Source organism: Orbicella faveolata, unplaced genomic scaffold, assembly GCF_042242905.1.
Source record: "Orbicella faveolata isolate gen_17 unplaced genomic scaffold, um_ofav_v1 contig_34, whole genome shotgun sequence".
NCBI classification, from domain to species: Eukaryota; Metazoa; Cnidaria; class Anthozoa; order Scleractinia; family Merulinidae; genus Orbicella; species Orbicella faveolata.
The window spans coordinates 30,502,699-30,523,403 of NW_028301563.1; the positions used below are offsets into that span (position 1 = coordinate 30,502,699).

General features: G+C 39.6%; 2 protein-coding genes across 4 annotated transcripts in view; one reads left to right on the forward strand and one right to left on the reverse strand.

Annotated features, from left to right (window-relative positions):
- The window catches only part of LOC110048883 (transport and Golgi organization protein 6 homolog), a 15,782-nt gene extending 13,162 nt beyond the window's left edge, over positions 1 to 2,620 (forward strand). For all 3 annotated transcript variants that reach the window (XM_089271681.1, XM_089271682.1, XM_089271683.1), the window contains exon 12: positions 72 to 2,620. In XM_089271681.1, coding sequence (XP_089127807.1) covers positions 72 to 248 — 177 coding nt within the window. In that variant the 3' untranslated portion in view covers positions 249 to 2,620. The remainder of the gene's footprint in view (positions 1 to 71) is intronic.
- The window catches only part of LOC110048886 (uncharacterized), a 25,939-nt gene continuing 7,510 nt past the window's right edge, over positions 2,277 to 20,705 (reverse strand). Inside the window, exons 2-12 of the mRNA XM_089271686.1 lie at positions 20,265 to 20,420; positions 18,837 to 18,899; positions 18,476 to 18,571; positions 14,109 to 14,264; positions 12,893 to 12,958; positions 11,236 to 11,382; positions 9,362 to 9,469; positions 7,546 to 7,613; positions 6,609 to 6,722; positions 4,003 to 6,512; positions 2,277 to 3,064 (exon numbers count right to left, since the gene is read on the reverse strand). Of these exons, the coding sequence (XP_089127812.1) occupies positions 3,052 to 3,064; positions 4,003 to 6,512; positions 6,609 to 6,722; positions 7,546 to 7,613; positions 9,362 to 9,469; positions 11,236 to 11,382; positions 12,893 to 12,958; positions 14,109 to 14,264; positions 18,476 to 18,571; positions 18,837 to 18,899; positions 20,265 to 20,334 (3,411 nt within the window). The 5' untranslated portion in view covers positions 20,335 to 20,420 and the 3' untranslated portion in view covers positions 2,277 to 3,051. The remainder of the gene's footprint in view (positions 3,065 to 4,002; positions 6,513 to 6,608; positions 6,723 to 7,545; positions 7,614 to 9,361; positions 9,470 to 11,235; positions 11,383 to 12,892; positions 12,959 to 14,108; positions 14,265 to 18,475; positions 18,572 to 18,836; positions 18,900 to 20,264; positions 20,421 to 20,705) is intronic.

Sequence of the window (20,705 nt, forward strand, 5' to 3'; positions counted from 1 at the left end):
AAAATGGATGATTACACAATTTTTTCTTTGTGCTTTCGTTCCCTTTACACCTCACTATTTTCCATTTGTAGGAACTAAGCTCCACACTTAAGGACATATACCAGTTATTAAAGATTGTGGAGTCAACAGATGCTGATGATGTGACTAGATGTCATGCACAGGCTGCTCTGGGAGAACTGGATTCCATCTCAAGAGATTACTTGTTTCCAAAGCCCTCGTTCACTAAACACATTCAAGTACTGCCTTAGAGGGGAACCCTATGTCATGTTAAGTTACAGTCAATAAAACTGCTTTAATATTGAAGGCAACCTCACCATGAAAGTTTGGTAAGGCTGAAAAACATCAAAATTGTAATTGCCAATGGTAGTCAAAATGTTCAGAAAAACGATGGTTAAGTTGTGCTATCCATGAGAAAGCTTCCTTAATTAAGAGATACTTCACAGATCCTTGTTTAGTTTGTAACCATTTTGTAAAAAAAGTTCTGCCATTCATAAACCTCCTCTAAAAAACATGTTGTCAGACGTCAAATATCTAGACATGGTCATGGTTGTGATTTCGTTGTGAAAACTTGATGAATTATTAATGAGTTTAAGAAAGGGATCTACTTCATGGGTGAATTTTCAGATGCACTGAAGCATACATGATCTGTTTTCCAAAAATGACCTCATCTTGGTTTATGTACTTTATTTTGAAACAAGTAAAGTAGATAAAACAGGAAAACTGAACATGTTATGTATAACATGTACACTTTGAACACGTTTTCATGGCAGGTTACTTGTTTCCTACATATCTTTTGCTAAACACATTCCTGTGCCATTTGGCTAAGTGAACAAGATAAACATTAGTTTGTCAATGTTTGCTTTCTCTTGTTGAGCTAATACAGTTTGATTTACTATCAGCAAACATTTTAATATTACGGCAAATGATTTATGTGTATGTCAAGTCTAGTGGCCAATCATGCTAATTCTTATCGTAGGTTTTGTAGTGTAAAGGGCCAACTACGGCTGCTGGAGCATTTCTATCCCCCCCACCCCCTTGATGGGATGATAATCTATCCAGGTAACCCCCCTTCCCCCTTCCCCCTTCTGTTGCATGTAATTCACAGATACCCATAATGTACACCTGGGTGGAGAGAGGCGCTGAGAGTAAAACGTTTTGCCCAAGAACAAGACTACGTTCCTGGCCAGGGCTTAAACCCAGACCACTCAGTCTGGAGTCGTGCATAATCATTAAGCCTTGTCCAAATGGAAAATGTTTGGTGATCAAACACAATCAAACAATGTTTGGTGACCAAACATGTTTCATCACCGTCCATACGAACAAGATGTCTTACATTGTGTGATCAATTTTTGTCGGCGTTCAAATTTTATCAAGCATGATCAAACAAGGTGTCCAAACAGGAAAACGTTTTGTCACCAAACAAAGTTTGAAGTGAAGCCTTGGAGTCGACTGGCAGATAGTTGCTGGAGCTTATCCCGGTTTCTGTAGCATGAAGCAGCTAGGAGTATTTCTACCCCCCCCCCCCCCCCCCGATGGGATACTAGTCTATCGCAGGTCGCTCCCCTGCAATTTGTTAGGTTTCCCCAACAATTCGCTGGTACCCATTTATACACCTGGGTGGAGAGAGGCTCTGCGAGAGTGAAATGTCTTGCCCAAGAACACAACACAGTGTCCCCGGCCAGGGTTTGAACCCGGACTGCTCAATCCGGGGACAAGCACACTAACCATGAGGCCACCGTGCCTCCAAACAAAGTTTGATCGTGTTTAATTGCCAAACATTTCCCATTTGGACAGGCTTAAAGGGGCTAGGTCACGCTATTTTAGGTTATTCTGTTTAATTTTGTTAATTATGAGCTCTAAACATCAAATTGGCAGATCAAGAGTCTTTCATTTGCAAAATCACGGCCACATAACAACTGGGAATGATTTTCCAGCTGTGTAAATGACATTTTGACATAAACTGATATAAATTTGAAAAAAGGTGGGCCGATGTTTTTCAAATGTACCCAAATGCAATGCATTTTAATCCTCTCCAGTTTTGTCCATCCATGTCCCTTCTTGGCTTTCCTGTGTTTTGTTTGAGATCTTCTATAGTTTTGAGCCGTTTTGTGATATTTTAGTTAATTCTATGACCATTTGATCAGTGCTGAAATTGCCTAAAATTACATGACCTAGCCCCTTTAATCAAAGATAAGGTTAACATTGTAAATATCTGCAAAAAAATAAATAAATAAATAAACAAGTACCTTCCCAATTTCATATAAAAATACGCAACGTGATTTGAATTTGTTTATTACTGTTACCATATTAAGTTGACAAAAATTACAGGTACTGACTAGACTAGAAAACTTACAGCCTCACTGTTCATTAACTTCAATAAGACTAAATCAATAATCAGTAATATTTCATGGCGTTTCCGTAACATTTTCAGTAGGAGGGAAACTGGTTTTCACAGCTGGGCAAAACCTTTTGAACCAAACTTCCTTTGAAGAGGAGCTTTTCCCTAGAAGGTCAAAGCAAGTGGCCAGAATCATCCTTAGAGTCAGTCAATTTGCCCCTAATGAAACCCTGAATATTTATTAGTTCCTAATTACTAATCAATAAAAAATTTGAAAAATGACTTGTGCTTAGACTACAAATCTCTTATTTTAGGAAATTTTAATGTCACCAATTCCTGCTTTTTGAAAAAATAGCAGTACAAAAATTGATTGTGGACATTTTTGATATAAATTTAACTTCCTAAATCTACAATTGCATGTAATTAATTGCCGACGTTTTGCTTACGAATCTTGTCACAACTGATTATGTAAAAAAAATCCTTATAATTAATTTATGACGTGTGTTATTTAAATTGATAATTCATAATGTTCATATGAGATTGGCTTTGCAACTTCACAAATTCTCAATTACCTATAATTTTCAGATACCTTCACAAATGCTTACAATTAGTTATTTCCTTAGTTCATGTACTAAATATAAGTGGGGGTCTCAGTTGCTTTCCAAGTGAATACAGGGTCACAGCAAGATGTTCACTTGATGCAGAAGTTCCCTTTAATTGTCTTTCCTGAAAAACAAAAACAAAACAAAGAAATTGCAAAACAAACATTGCTATCATTATGAAATATTGTTATTCATTCAAATAAGGGGCGTCATTTCCAAACTTGAAAGCATACTAATGGTACTGTATGGGAATTGACCGATGGCTTTCACTGTCTTCATTTGATGTGTCACAGACTTGAAAGTTAGAACTACCTTGTCCAGTGTATCAAATAAAACCGAGGGTCATGTACAGACTTAAAAGTTAGAACAACCCTGTGCAGCATAATAAACAGTACTACATGTAAGAAATGCTCAAAAGCTTTCATTTGAACAGTTGCACCCCAGGGGTTCATCTACAAACTTAAAAGTTAAAACTACCTCTGGCAGCATAATAAACAGTACTACATGTAAGAAATGCTCAAAAGCTTTCATTAAAACAGCTGAACCCCAGGGCTTCATCTACAAACTTAAAAGTTAAAACTACCTCGGGCAGCATAATAAACAGTACCACATGGAAGTATAATTTGAATGGTCTCATTAACAGTGAACTCATTTGTTTTAGCCGGATATTGACTTAACAGGTAGATTATTGAAATGAATCTCTTCTGGATACTGCCATGTGAAAAGGTCAGTGATGCTCTTCAAAAAATTTGAATTAAGCCCCTAAAGGAGACCGATTCGGGTGTGGCTCGAGCTTTATTTGACCCCTAAAAGATAACACTTAAAATGGAAATGACAGCTTTTTTATTTTATCGAGTGTACTGTAAAAGAAGCGAGACAATGAGCATTTCCGGCCTATTCATATGGGAGTTCCCCGCCCCCTCCGAGGAATCTAGCTAGATCTTGTTTATGGCCGAATTCATGTTTGCATGAGGAGTTTGTAACACGTCTGTGCTGGAGGCTACGACTGAGGAATTCAGTTTTGTAACAACATTTTACTGGTTTAATAACCCTTCACTGTACCTTGTAGACGTGTGCTCCGAGACGTCTTCATTCTCTTCAAAGCAGTCTAGTGTCACGTCATCTCCAAGCAGCACAAATGGGGCCCAGTGGCAAGTCGCACCGAAATCTTTTGTTTCCCTCATGTGGCTTGATTCCCTCATGTAGTTTGTGGCGCCGTTCAAGGCTTGGCTGGCTTTCATCCCTCGGGCCAGGTGTTTGTAGAACACGCGCATGAACTCTAGTGTTGCGTCGTCGTCAATTGCCCATAGTGCCACAAGGACGGAACGGGCCCCTGCACCCAGAAAAGCTCGAGCTATTCCGACCACGCCCTCGTCAAAGACCTCTCCTTGGCCACTATGGCAGCAGCTTAGCACCACAAGTCTTGCTCTAAGGCCAACACTCAACACATCTGGCATGGTCAGCAAGAAATCCTCTTTAGTGGGGATCTTGGATTTTCTCGACAAATTGGGAGCCAATACAATCTCACCGGCTTTAGAGTTGCCATGTGCTGCAAGGTGTATCAGCGCAACGTTGTTGAGCCTGCTCAGCACTGCTTCCTTCGTAGCATCTGAACCAATGAGAGGGGAAGTCTTGACAATCGCTGCAATCATCTTCGCTTCTTTCCTGGCACTCGGAAGTTGACGTAGTTTTCGTCCTTCATCGTCTACAACTTCTTGCACCCACGGATCTCCTACAACCAGAGCGCCGCGTTTGCAGTGGTGTTCGGTTGGAGCATCCAAGATCATCTTCAAACATGTCAGGGAAGGAATTACACGGATGCTGAACGATTCGCACAGGTAGCGGGACTCGGTATCTTGTAAGGCACCAAAAGGAACTAGGAAGAACTGACCATCGGGGACAATAACGAGCTCATTTCCACGAAGGTGGGGAATAACTGGAGCGACAACGGCGTCATAAAGGACAGAGAGGCGTTTTCTGTGAACAGGAGGTGACGTGCGTGGTGCCTTTCTGTTACCGTTACGCAGACTTTCTTGGAAACTGAGAAGCGACAAGTCGGTCGGCTTTTGTATTGTCAAGCCATCTTTGTTGCGGAGTGCATCTAGTGACCTATCTTCGCATCTTACTCTGCGTTTAACACCAACCTCTTTGTAGGTTTCCTCGAGCATTGAGCTCGGATCTTCGGAATGGTCTTCAGTGAGATTACTCTGACTGAAGTGGACTTGCTTTCCGTCTTGCAGTAGCCACACATTGATTACATTTTTGGAAACGGCCAGAAAAACAGTGTTGGCGGGTGCGCAGGTGAACAATTCACTCGCTGTTTCTCGCTGTGAGACTTCTGAGGAGTCCTGGCCATGGTGACATGCTTCAAAACCATACTGTGTTTCCAGCAGGTCGGCTAGAGCTTGTGCGCGTCCCTTCTCAGCAGTTAACAAAGCTTCTTCTGTCTTGTCCAGTCTGAGTAGAGTGGCAGAGAGTGCGGCGTACGCAATTCCAAAGAAATGTCGTATGGAGATCTTCATCCAATCCTCCAAGAGATTCCAGTCTCGGATGGAATTTGCTTTTTCCACAGAAGACTGATAGGAGAGAACAGCATCGCTGAAAAATCTACACTCTGCCAAGCAGTGTCCTTGATATATCAGTGCTTCTACTTCGTGGAAGTAGTCGTAGGTTTTCTTGGAAATGAAAAGCGATTGATTATTTAATTGCATCACCTGCTTAAGGTCACCACGAATGAGTAACGTAGACCTTAATTTGCGAAGAGCATGTTTTCCGCCTTCCACGTCTCTGATTTCTTTACAAATGGTTAAACATTTGTTGTAGCATTGCTTGGTTTTCTTGAGATCACCAAGATATTGGTGTATTCTTCCAATAGAAAGATATGCATCGCCTTCTTTACCTTTGTCACCAAGTTCCACGGAGATGTTTAGATACTCGTTGTAGTGCGACATGGCGTCTCGCATGTAGTTTGAACAATGTACCTCATCCAAGGCTGTAAGGTAACATGTGTCGCCAAGATTCCGGTACGCAAGCGCCTCTCCAGGTCTGTCTCCCATCTTTTTGCAATCTGCAAGATCCTCGCTGTAGTACTCTTCGGCCTTTTTAAAGTTCCTGCCAACTTGATACAAGTTGAAGTGGGGCTCACCTATTCTCTCATTCTGAGCTGCTGCCAATCGTGTCTCCTTCATAATCACCACGCGGCGTTTAAAGTTTTCCTCTGCGTGATGATAATCATGGGCAAAATGGCACTCCCATGATAAAGACTGATAGACCGCCGCTAAAATGACACCGACACTTTCTTCTCCTTTTCGGTCTCCTAATTCCCTGAAAACAGCTAGACCTTGGTTGAAGCGCGATATTGCTTTTTCTTTCTCACCACTCGCGAACAATTGGAAACCGTCCGCCACGTGCACTATTCCCTCCACCGCCCTGTCTTTATTCTTTTTGATGCTACTTGTGGGTAGTACAAGGTACAGCTGGGCACGGTCAAAATCGTTTCGAGCTCCACGAGATATTCCTCTGCATTCACCAATGATTTTGCTTGAGAGGCTTCCTTTTCTGTCGTTTATTTCCTGCATGACAAACAACTAAATAAGCCAGGCAGTCTATCGGTCAATGAAAAAAGACATTTGGCAGCAACATTTATCTCAAATATTTGACCATTATACCTTGACTGCATCAGTTTCAGTCTTCGTGTTGAGTTTCTGTGCATCATCATATTTAGCCTCATCCTTAATAGACTTGCCTTTTACTTCCTGCAAAGTCTTGTTTTCCCGATCAATCTTCTTACAGTCAAGGTTAAGAACACTTTGGTGTTTACCGCTGTAGGGCTTTCGCCTCAGGCAAAAAGTCTTTTTTTTGGTCTTCCCTCGATTGGATTGGACAGTTTTTGAAACTAGATTAAAGTTTGATATCGATATTTCCAAGGAGACCAAAAAAAAGGTTCAAAATCAATAAAACGTGAATTTTTCGCAAACCCGATTTGCTATAAAAAGCTAATTGTAGCATCCTTAACCATGTTGTATGGAAGGTGAAATATACAAGAAGATAACAAGAAAATCCCTATCGAGTCTTCAAATTTTAAAGAAGCACAATGGAAGAGAAAATACAATAAAGGGAATTATATCAAGGAGACTTACATCATTGGTGCATAACGTAAAAATAATTATAGCTTCATGGCACATTTTAGGATCACTTTGAAACAGTTTTATTAAAATTGTGTTCATCTGTAGGTCCCTTTTCAATTCCTATGCTTAAAGTATCATGGTTAGAAATCTTTTCGCGATTTACTCAAAATCAAACATACAGAATTTATTTGTTTATGTATATATATTCCACTCTTATTTCGTTTACCAAGCGAAGCCTTAAAAGTCCGCTGAAACTCGAGTGTTCGCGCAGACAAAGAGTCCCCAGTGCTAGGCAAAGAATATTATATTTTGGCGGAACCGTCTAAATGTAAGTTGGATACTTTCACAATAATTCAGTCCGAATTTATATGGCTGGTTTGATGATTCACAACATATCATCCTGGTGATTCAAAACAAAGAATTCAAAAGGAGGCACCAAATACAAGATATTGTTTGTAATTGCATTAGTAAAGGATACTGCCAACCCATCGCAGCACCACTTGATTGCTTCTTCATACAACTGAAGTTCCTTACAGGCCTTTGCTCCTGTTGGTATTAGGTGACAGAAAATTGATAAAAGTAGAGACCCTTTAAAAGTCTTCAAATACAAACAAAAATTCCCAATGTGCTGTTTTTTCTTTCTAGAAAGAGACTCACCATGATAAATCTAAGATAGATAAACAATAGCCTCCATTTGGCATAAAAATATGCTCGGATACTTGTCTGCGGACATTATCTGTTCCGAGAAGCGAATAGATAACTGTGAACTTTAAGGAACAGATAATGTTCGTGGACAAATATCTGAGCATATTTTTGAGCCAAATGGAGGCTATTGTGTTTATTATGCCTGGTGGTTTCTAGAGGTCACCTCGCCATACATTGAAATATTTATAAGTAACTAATATATTAGGTGAAAAGGCAAATTAACAGAATCTTGAACCTCTTGAATCTTATCCTTCAAATATTTTTCACAACACGCGCTGTTTTGAAAATTCAGTGGGGAATATCCTCGGATATTCCCGAGTTTTAGCTAGGGAATATTCGGTCACGTGACGCGTTTAGACCAATCGGGCGCGAGCAAAAATGTTTGATGGATTATAAGCTATACTATAATACATTTAATAATATACATGAAAAAATTACTCGATCCTGATTGGCTGAGAGCAGTGCAGTTCAAGTGTAACACCAGTGCAAAAAGTATAACACCAGTGCAAAAAGTGTAACACCAGTGCAAATTACACATCCTAAACTCTGGATTATGATTGGCTGAAAGACAATAGGAAATTTTCTAAGCCAATGATATCACGTAAAATGATGACGAAAATTTTGTGCGAAAACTTTGAAAAAGTTTTCTCGAATGAGAAAAAGTGGCTTCAAGAAAGATCTTCCGGCACTTCCTCCAAGCGAATTTTTTCATGTTTGTATTATTGATAAGTAATCATACAGTTTTTCTTGTTCAATTTGGAATTAATTTCCACTTGTGAGTTTTTCTAAAAGGCTGAAATTGCACTCGCTGAAGCGGCTCATGCAATTTCAGCTTTTTGAAAAACTCACTCGTGAAAATTAATGCCAAATTGAACGAAAAAAGCCGTATGATTACCTATACAAATATTTTTGCTCACGCGCGATTGGTTTAAACACGTCATGTGACTGAATATGCCACGACTAAAACTGGAGAATACTCGAGTGATATTCCCCAATTTTCAAAACTATGCGTGTTGTAAAAAAATATTTGAAGAATAATAAACACACTAGCCTCCATTTGGCGCGAAAATATGCTCGGATATTTGTCCTTGGACATTATCTGTTCCTCAAAGCTCACAATTTTCCTCGAACTACACTCTCGGGAAACTGTTTGCCTCTCGGAAAAGATAATATCCGTGGACAAATATCCGAGCATAATTTCACGCCAAATGGAGGCTTTTGTGTTTATTAATCTTCATCACAACACGTGCAGTTTTGAAAATTGGGGGATATCACTCGGACATTCCCCAGTTTTAGCTGGGGCATAATTACTCACGTGAAGCGTTTAGACCAATCGCGCGAGCGAAAATATTTGATGGATTATAACTGCAGATATAGCTCCGACCCTGAATCTGCATCGCACGATAAAAAGCCCGAATGGAGCGATCGTCCTAGGCATCAAATCCCCCGCTTCTTTCCCGTATTCCCGATCCCCCCCTCCCCCCGCGCGGAATTAACATTGATAGGTGCATTGCTGCATCGTGGTTTCCTAGCTTCCTGCACTTTCTAGGCCTGTAACGAGACAAACCTGACGAGGAACGTTTATTTACCTGTAACAATAGCTTGTATCGGAGATTTCTGGAATGCTCTTACACCTCGATAACAATAGTGGAATGCTCTTGCACGTTTTGCGTCCTTGACTGCCTCATAAAAATTACCTGTGGAAAGTGGTTATCTAGTGAATAACGTATTTATCGATTATTTATAAGTACGTGAAGATTGTAAAGTGCTATTCAATATGAACAGAGTAAAATATTTACTAGACCAAGTTTGATCGCACCGGCCAGTACAATGGACATCTTCCTCCCCCAAAATTTTGAACAGCTCTTTTTAAACTAGTAAAATGGTCTAGTTCAAGAACACAACACGATGACATTGGCCGAGCTCGTATTCGAAACAGTTGATCTGAAATCAGGGACACGTCATACACGTGATACAATAACTATCTGTCCACTGCAGTTCTCATCAAAAACTAAACATTATTTCATGAAATTACTATGAAACGCCTCACCACTTAAGGACGTTCGCGCTAATTGTTTCTGCGCATCATCACTGCGCACGCAAATTCACACGCCACGTCATGCATGAGAGCGCGCGCTAAGTAATAAACTGAACAATGATAGGGCAGATGGCCAATGGCCAATGCTATAGCTTTGCCTGGATTTAACGATCTTGGAAGTTCGGTGACCCCTACTTCTCTTTCCAGAAACAGATTTTATTTACAATTATCTCCACATTGTCCAAGAATGAACAAAAAATCAATATGGAAAGCAAAAAAAATTTCAAGTTTTCAGTCCACGGGACATCGAATCCTGCCATCTTGCGGCTGCAAGGCGCGTGAAACTATGGTCGCTAAATGCGAACTTGTTCTTTAAGGAACCTCAAAAGACTCTTTAACCATTTTTGTCAGTATGCCAGCAACGTACATAATTATTACACCAGGTGTGCCGCCAATCAAAATCTTCACAAATTCCGAGTTAAAACAAACACTGGTAAGCAAATGATCTCATATATGGCCACCGATCTTTGGCAAGAAATACTATACAAGTTTAAAGATTTACATCAATTTGCTTTCTCCAAAAGTGTTAAAAACTATGTTCTATCTCAGCAATATTAAACGTAAGTTTCCACAATTCTTCTAGCTCTTTCCTTTAGTAATCCGTCCTTCTACTCCCATGTTTTCTATGTTCACTTAAACGAGATGGAGGCTAACTCGATAACCTCGCGGTTCTATTAGCCTCCATGCACAAACTATATACCATTGTGACCTTTAACTGTTATATATGTATCTTTCTTTCTTTTTTATGTTAATATTGTAATTCCAAATGTAAGAGCAAAATAAAGTGAAGTTGAAGTTGAAGTTGACTCACCAGTTGACTAAATTCACTTTTAAGTGGACCCATTAAAATGGGTCCACTTAAACAATATTTGACAGAGAACATTTCACTTCAAAGGTTTAATTGCAATATTTTTGGGCTTACAGACACTGTGGCCTTATCAAAGCCCGATTCTTTCAGATTTAGGGTGTTCTTCTGGGCATGTTCTCTCCAAAACGAAGTCGGTGACCCCCCATTTCTTTTTTTTACATTTTTGACATAACTAACCCATCATCTTATAGTGGTAAAAGTCTCAGAAAAAAATCAATGTTGGAAAATTTTCGCGCGCACGTCCTTAAATTACCAAACGCCATAAAGACCTGATTTCTCCTAAAATATTTGATACACATTGAAGCACTGAACAAGTAAGGAGAATAAATAAAACCGTCAAATAGCTAAAGGACATTGTCTTGATGTACAGCACCACCAAATTTTCAGAGCTAAAATTGAAAGAAATATTTGGTAATTATAAGTTAGGAGAATTGATATTTTGAATTTGGTTTAAATTGACTAAGCTCAATCGAGTACAAATAATCGTGTCAACTCACCCATTGAAAAATGAGAGGCCGCCCTTCTGGTGTAAAAAATGGCGTTCAGTTCGTCATCTTTGCAGTCTACATCAACCCCTTCAGTAAAGAAACGTAACGGATTTCCAGATTCATTTTCCTTACGCTCAGCTTCTTCTTTTCTTGTTGCTATCAGACACAAAGCATTTTCTGAGCTGATTTCAGCAACAACATAACCAGTACAATAAAACCAATGAGAACGCAAAACAAACGATCATGACTGTTACCAAGTGCTGGAAAACACACTTGACCGGTAAGAATGGCTTTGCTTTTGCATCTGGCCCCAGTTGTTCAAAGGCTGGATAAATCCACCGGATAAATCGCTATCCTGTGGATAAGTGTTGGCAAAACAAACTACACTATCTACTGGATAGTGTTACCCACCCTTTGAACTGGGGCCTGATTGGTTGAGATGGTGACGTGCAAAAGCGTGAATGTGATCCTGCTATCCTTTTGGTTTTTGCTAACCTTTTCCAGGCTCTCGGTCAGTGGGGACGATCGAAAAAGCGAGCGGGCGACGAGGGGGATCAGCGACGAGCGGGATCCAAGAGAGAAAAGACCCTGCCCGTCGCCCGCCCGCTTTTCCGATCGTCCCTAATGATGGAGAGCCTCGAACAGGCTAGTTTTTACGCGAGCATTTTCCCGCTAAAACAAATAAACGATAAATAGATTTGTAAGTCAAAAAAAAAAAAACAAAAACAAAACTGCGATCATTCAGAATAGGATAAAGTAGTATTTTCCGCGCTTAAGGTTACCGTATACCTTTAGAGGTGTCTCGCGTTACAGAACACGTTCGAATTAGATGAAAAAATGAAAATATGGAGGTATCGCAGAAATATCGCGACCGGAGAAAAAGATCTGGAAAAAAAATTCGCAGACACGTTTTAGTTGTTTATGTCAAACTAGCTACTTTCCAAAATGATTTGAGAACAAACAAATTCCTCTGACTTGCAGCTTTCAAACGGGACCCAAAAGACGTTTGAAGCTCACATTTATAAAGGTCGTGAAAAATTCGACAATTCATTTTATTTCAAACTTGTTGGTATTGTGTGATAGCCAGCCAGCTCTATAAGCTTTGATTTGACATAGGCGTTTAGGTATCTATAGTTTAAAAAGGACGCGCTACATCGCAGGGACGCGAGACACCTCTAAAGGTCCTCTCAGAAAGGTATGCGGTAACCTTAATTCCAAAATTGCAAATTTGGGAATAAAAATTTCATGCCGTACTTTGTTGCAATATTTACTCGTCTCCCATTGTGTCACTGTCAAAATCATTTCTTATAAAGCGCTCGGATTCATTACGAATCAGGCCGCAAAAATCTGTATTGGTCTTTTCTGTTCAACAGGTTATGTGACTCTTAAATTCAGTTTATTTGTAATAACTGTTTTTGTAAGATCAATCACGTAAATAAAACTTTTCAATCTTCAAGGCGACGAATCTATCTTAAAAATGACGAGGATTATTTTTCAAGTCGCAAAGACACCTGCTGCTTGTAAGGATTCTTTGGCATAAATTTGGCATATCAAACCAAAACACGAAAACTAGAGAAACAAGCAAGGACATACGTCGTACATGAAAAAAAAAACAACAACAACAACAACACAAAACAAAATAAAACTCAACAGAACGTTGATTCACCTGTGACATTAGCCAGCAAGATTTCTGTTGCAATGTTTAGATCCCTCCTGGCTTCAGGAGAATTACCTGCGCAAAAAGAGTGACTTTTCTCGGTAAAAACCACAGGTACGTAAAGCGCACAGAGAGCCTATTTCAGCTGGGCAGAGTAAAACTGCTTACGATAATAAAAAAGCGCAAAGTTTGATAAATCATACTTCGCAGCAAGAGATCATAATATATAATCTCTTGTTGGCAACAAACAGGAAGCTTGCCCAAAGTTAACTTCTCCCCTTCAATATTTTACCAAATTACGCCCGGGTGAGTGGGAGCAATTCCCGCTTACCCTAGTATACCCTTAAGGAATCTAAGGACGAAAGGAGAAAAGTAACTCCCCTTCCCCAAATCAATAATGAATTCGCACTAAAACCAAAACGAGCCATTTTTCCATCATTGGAATTGGAATCAGTGGATGGGTGGTCTTAAATTTTCAGTTGTCCAAGATCAGAAGATAGTATTCTAAAAATACAACATGAGGACCCTGACTTGACTGTTATTCAATCTCTTGATCTGTTATCCAATTAGTCTGACATTTCACTGACTATCATCCATTATATTTTCTATTGGGTCACTGAAGCTCAGGAAAGAGTAAGATTGGTATTGATACCACTGGAATTAGCAAAAGTGCTGAAGACCTATTTTCCTCTTACAGTATTCATACTCAGTCAACAAGAAAGGTGAGGAGAATAAACGTAATCATCAAAGATGATGTATTACCAAATTCTCAAAGCTAAAAAATGGGTTTTCGTGTTAGGATAATTTAAAGCAATGGAAAATTTATTTTTAGAAGACCTGAGAACATCCTTAAGTTTATTGTAACTAAGGTAGGTAAAGTCTGCCTAGCAGCCAAGTCAGGCCCATCAGGCCGGAGCTTATATTATGCCGGTTTCTGTAGCATCAGAAGCGACTAGGAGTATTTTTACTCCCCCCTGGATGGGATAGCAGTCCATAGCAGGGTTACCCCTAGCATCAAAGTTGCTAGTACCCATTTATACACCTGGATGAAGAGTGAGACTAGAGAGGCACCGTGAGAGTGAAGCGTCTTGCCCAAGAACACAGCGCAGTGTCCCTGGCCAGTGCTCGAGCCCGGACTGCTCGATCAAGAGCGCACTAACCATGAGGTCACCACGCTTCCACTTATTGTTACTAAACTGGAAATCAAATAGTGGCCTGAACTCACCCAGAAAGAAGTGAGAGGCTGCCCTTTTCTTGTAAAGAACAGCGTTCAGTGCGACATCTTTGCAGTTCACTTCAATTCCTTTGGTGTAGAAAACGGCGGCATTACTTAATTCATTTTTTTTGTACTCAGCATCTCCTTGCTCCTCGTTCTTTTGCGCTATTTCCATGAGAAACAAAATACAAATTGAATGATGAGAAACGTGGAATTTGCCAACATTTTTTGTGGTTTTCAAACGACTACCGACCGTGTCCACTTTGTTCTTTTATCGTTGAAGACAATCAGTCTGATTTTAAGACGCGACCGGTTAAACTGTTCACAGCTTCTCTAAAGAAAAAGCGAGCGAAGCAAGCGCGAAGCATGCGGGGGTGGGGGTGCGGAGGCGAACAAAGCGAGCCAAACGAAGAATAGAGAGACTGCAGCTTTGGGGAAAAAAAAGCGAATTTATTGGGCTTCACCCCCTGTTATCGCCTTGTGGCTAGCAGCTCCGCCTCTTGACTAATTAAATAAAGTGGACCAATTATAGTGCGTTTACTGAAACCGGGGCCACCCAGACAATGAAAACCAATCGGCAGATGGCAGAACTGAAACAATAGATTCCAACATTTTCAAATCCAGCCAATCAAATCTCCGGTACAAAACAGCTTGTTCATTGTGATGCTCAAGCAATTAATAAATTGTTAAGCTCAAACCATTAGTAGTTTCGCGCGCTTGCGGATTTAAGAAGAATTATATGCTGCCCCACTTTCTATGGCTTGGTTGGTTTAGGAAATACATGGAAAGAAAAGCTTCTTAAGAGTGTCACTCGTAAATATATATTGCCACCAGAGTGTGTGCTGTAGGGTTTGAATATTGTCGCGGCTGTTTAAAACAAACTCTTCATATGGTCTCTGGGTAGTTTCACATCTGTATAGGTTTGAAAATTATACGAATTGGGAAGGGATTATTTTCGATGTAACTGAGAGGAGCTGAAAGCGAACTTCAAGCAGGAGAAATGAAAAGCTGACTTGATACAAAAATGGACTTGTAACCTGAATTCTTTGTTCGAAATATCTTTGATTTTTCAATCCAGCGGAGGTTTGCCGCTATCGTCTTTTGTTTTTGCCTGAGTGATTTTACACGCTGAGGCTTTGATAGCACAACGCGGACAAAATTCGTTTGAATTTTCCATGAAGATGTTATTTCAATACCTTGATAATCCAGAAAGGGAGCTCAAACTCCGAAATGTACAGCTGCTGAGACAATGAACGCGATGGTTTTTCCGAGAACTGCGTGGTAAATAACCAAAAGCTGTGTAAAAATAGAAACACACACAGACAACAGGAGTGGAATTTATTCTTTAAAAAATGTCAAACTCTGTTATTCTACGATTTTAAGCAACAACAGTAAAAGTGATATTTTGTGTGGCCGTACGTTCACAGTGGAAAACAGTCAATCTAATGAGTTTATCACGCTTGTCAATGTAAAATCTAAAGTAAAGTAACACAATATTTTCTAACGCGAAAGTGCTAACGGCTTGAGCTTGACAATAGTAGTGTAAGCATCACAATGAACAAGTTGAAATTTCATTGTTTTGAACCGGACATATGATTAGCTGGATTTGAAAATTTTGGAATCTATTGTTTCAGTTCTGCCATCTAATTGGTTTTCATTGTCTGGGTGGCTCCGGTTTCGGTAAACGCACTGTAAATTTGAGCGGTAAATTACTCGTTTAATCGATTGCAAGTTCAGTTTGCAAACGACAACACCTGCGTTTAGGTGTTGAGGATGTCGTCTTGTACGACCTTTACTCCAAAAAATAAAAAAACGTATAGAAAGGAGGAGAAAGCCGAAAACAAGCGGTCCTTTCGATTTTTGTAGGATATGCACTTGCTCCTTTGTTATTCGCTTGAGGAATTTTGAGGGTACGACTTCCCATATATCAACGGAAAATTTATTTGTTGAGCCTAAACGGGAAGATGTTACACTAAGTGTAACACAATTATTTAGCGGAGAATCTTTGTTTTTCAACATGTTTTGGAATTTTGCATCCAAAAGTCTTCCGCTGCACCGAAAACAAGCTTGTATTTCGTTTCTCCAATCGGCGGTAGTACGTCGTCCTTTGTTAACAAAACGATGGAAGGAAATCCAGTCTCTTCCATCTCTTCTATTTGTTCTTTCATGATGCTTTTGAGTCAGTGGCGAAACAATAAGAACAACAGCATTCGCCTCATCTGCATTTCTTTTGCCGTTTTACAGGCTTTAAGAAAATTCTGATATATCAAACTCGATCGGCAAAATTGTAACAACGTCCTTCGACCGAAGAAGATGAACAACAACCTCTTTCTGTTCATCTTTGAGCGAAGAAACGTTGAAATTTCTATTCTATTTTAAAAACAACGACTCCATTACGATTCACGGCATGTGTCAAAGATGACAACTGCTTCAAACCGCAAAACGCGCCTGGACGCAATTATGATCGGCCGTCAACAAGGAGATGACACTTTTGTCGCCTTTCAACCAATCGGAATTTTTCGCTTCTGGAGAAACGGGAAATCCCCTTTTATTTTTCCAAACATGTCACGGGGAATTCACTTTTTTCCAAAGACAGGGGTTGTGAATGGTCCTTCAAAAACTCTGGGTCTCGCAAAATTTTAGTCGAATTTCACGGGTCTCACAGTCTCATTTTGTAGCAGTTATGTGTGTCTCGCAGTCTCGATTTTTATACGAAGCTGTCTCGGAGTCTCGATTTTTTGCAAGGCTAAGGGTCTCCAAGTCCTGATTCGTTTGTTTACCTGTTTTTGTTGATGACTTCTTTTCGTCACTTGATATTGAATTTCAATGAAGCAACTTGCAAATTTCCGAGAAAAAGTTAATCCTAACTTCTCCTAAATTGTCTGAATTCCACAAAAAGCTACAAAACCTACCGAAACATCCGTTTTGGTGCTAGAAAAAAATTTATTTTGCTCTAGGATATCATAACGTAGTGTGTTATAATCGAATTTCCAGTTCCAGCCAGTTCGAAGAAGCTGGCTAGAAAGCTGTGCAAGCTCTTCATGTCTAGCTCTCAACTTAATCTAAGGCTCGAATTTTAAGAGTCTGAACGTCTCGCGCTCGCACTTAAAACACTTTGAAGTCTTGGTCTCGCAATCTAAAAAGTTAAAATGTCTCGGGCTTGCAATGAAAAACGCTTGTCTCGCCGTCTCGCAAAGTCTCGCATTTACCATTCGCCACCCCTAAAGATGTCTACAGCCCCTCTATTTTTCTCGGTCCCCACCCTCTATTCTGTTAAGTCTCCCGTTTTCCGGTGGGGCCCAGTTCTCTTGCAATTCTATCCGCGCGTTCAATGATCGAATCAAAATACGAAGAAATAGAGGGCTGTGAACAGTCTACGATTGGTCAGTCGGAGTAACAACAAGGCTCCCTCCTCGCAAAAAAAATTACCAGGAAGAGTCTGGAAGTAAGAGTGAACCCTCTTCCTTTAGTATCATTGCCGTGGAGACTGGAAACAACAAGATGAAGTTAGAAATCAACGTGGGTGTGAACTGTTGCATAACACTTCTCGTATCTCTGAACTTAAGGCAAAAAATGGTATGTTGATTAATCTGCATTTGTAAAAGTGTTTGACTACATCTTTACATCCATCACAAGGGAATTTTGCGTCATAGTAAACGCAAAAATTCCAGTGACTCGAACGACACTAGACGGAGAAAGAAATAGTGGATAGCCTAAAACAAAATTAAAGTAATCACCGTAATCGCAACCAAAACAATGAACCATTGACAGAGCCAGCGCCAAGAACGAGAAAACGCACGCGACCAGATCATCTGAGGGGTGGTGGGTGAGTCTTTTGTTTTTAACCCAAACAAAAAGCATATTAAAGCAAAACCAAAGCAATTCTAGTTGACGTTCGACACTCATTTGCTATTGTAGCTTGGTTAGAAAAGAACTTTTCTTTAGAAATCACGAGGCTTCTCTGTCTTTTCATGTTTTCTGTGATTTTGTCGAATACAAAAATGGCTAAAAGAACGAAAAATTTTGACACTGAAAAACGATCGGTGAGGAGGGATACTGTCAACAATTTCACCCATGAAAAACGAACGTTTATTTATAGCTTTACTTTTAGCTAATTTTTATATTTATGTTCCGTGCCATGCCGTAACACTAAAGAGCTGTTGAATTGATTAGCAGTCAGTTTTGTTTTATCAGTTTCATGTGTTTCGTGTACATATTTACTTTATGAAAGCTAATCTAAGTCCTTTGGTTTTAAAGTAAGCCTTTTTTCCTGTAGCCAGAAAATTCCGGTAAGAAAGACAACTTTCTCGGTTTTAAACTGGAAATCCTCAAGAAGAAAAGAACATACCTTACTGCTTATTGGAAACTTTTCTCACCTTTTAAAGTGTCGTCATCAAAATCTAGTTGTCGTGAAGGGCTCGGATTCGCTTCTTGCATCAGCTGCTGTCCACTCTTGGCTCTGTCAAATGGTTCTAATGGCGCAAAAACAAATCTATATTAGTATTTTCTGTCCTGTTAATCAAGTTTTAGGAATTTTTCATCTAGGTAAATTAGTTTCAGTCTTCAAAGCGACGAGTGTAACTTGAAAATGACGAGCAACCCACTGGCGATTCAACATTTTTACTAAATAAATCAGTGAAGCTTCTTTGGAATGTACAAACAGAAAACTTAAATCTAGGAAACAAGCAAGAGGTTTACGGTCTACATAAAAGGTAAAAACTTAGAAGTTTGATTTACCCATGAAAAAATCTTGTTTGATTTCTGCGCGATTTTTACCCTTGTGTCCCTCATGTGAAAAACCTGTGGAAATTGGGTAGTAAAGGCGGTTAAAAAATCTTATTGTTAACATCTAACGCTACTCAACTAAGAAAAAAAATCAACTCAATAATAAACGACGACAACAACAATAACAACAAGCCTTATTTGTATGCAGCATTACAGGACCGCAAGGTATTTAAAGCAAAGTTTCTTCTCAAGCATGTTACGGTATGGCTTATATCCAGTGCAGACCACAGCAAAGACAAAACCGTTTTTGATCTAAAGCTACGTTGTTTTTATCCCAGAGGGAGCCAAAAACTTACCACAAACAAAATTTAGCCTCCTTAAACTCCTTAAGGTGTCTTTATGGTGGTCACGTGATTCGTGACGTCACAGGCTTGCTCAAGATGATTTCCAAAATGGGCTACGGATAGTGAGCTATCATGAAAAACTAACCATATGAAATTTTTAACCACTTTCTAAGGCAAGTATTTCTGTCCTGAATGGATGAACTCCTCAATTATTTAAAGTTATACATGGAGAAATAGAAGGTCACGTGACCTCTTTTACGTATTAACTTCGAAACTGGATAATTTAGTCGGCCATTCAGGACAGATTCTTGCAGGGGCCATTAGCACAATTAGAAAAATACTAAATTAGACAATGATTGTATGTCATCTCGGCGACCCATTTTCAGTTGTTTTTCCAAAAAAGAAAACAATTAATTATGGTCACGTGACGTATTTTATCAAATGTTATTGGTCTTACAATATTAAGGTCGTCGAGGTTGGTCAGGCTGCTAGTTCTGCAAAGGTTAAACCAAATCCTGGCAGAGTAATTATTGTTTTTCGGATTTTATGCAAATTAGGCTTCAGCCATGCCTTAACATGCTTGAGTGGTTGCTCATTCTGAGTTTCACTGACACTTTTCTGTTCGGTTTTGTTCAGTCAAAGCTAAATAAATTGAGGATGTAATTGTATTAAAAAGTGCTTTAAAATTAAGATTTTGCGAATTACTTCAGATATATCTGACCGAATTCGCAAAAACATGCCCGCATTGACTCAAAGACAGTCCCAGCGGCCAGAAGTCCTCTGACCACCCCTGTGGCGAGGAGATTGGCCCTTCACGCATGCCTGAATCCAGGCGAAAACCTAGCGGGCATGTTTTTGCGAATTCGCTCAGATATATAGATCAGTGAAAGGTCATCAAGACCTGTTTTCTTCTTACAGAATTGATGCTCAGTCAAACAGGCAGATGAGGAGAATAAAGAATCTCATCAAATGATATATCAACAAATTTTTCAAACTAAAACGAAGTGTGTATACAACAATTTAGAAAATGGAAAATTTATATTTAGAAGTCGGTAAATTTAACTAAACTGGAAAAGATATAGCCTCGTAAACTCACCCGGAAAAGAATGCAGGTCTGCCCTTTGACTGTAAAGATTGATATTCAGTCCGTCATCTTTACAGTTCATGTCTATCCCTTTAATGGAGCAACATAACGCATTTCTAAAGTCATTTTGCTTGGACTCGTCTCCTCCTCTGAACCATCGCCGTATAGCTGTGAGAAACAGAACACGAATTGTGTAGTGATTAGTGGAATTTTTTTAAAGCCCTGGCCAAACAAACTTGCAAGTAGACGCAAATTAAAAATCTGGGTCTATTTGCGACTCTGTTTGACCAGGCCTTGCGTGCACTTGGGTTGAAAAGCGATGACTTGTGCTCACTTTGGTCGATTTTCAAATTTGCACTTAAGTCGACGCAAGTTTTTCACCGTTTCGCCACCAAACAAAGGCTGAGTGACGTCCATTCGTTGTTATAGTAATCTTTAAGCCAATGAAATACA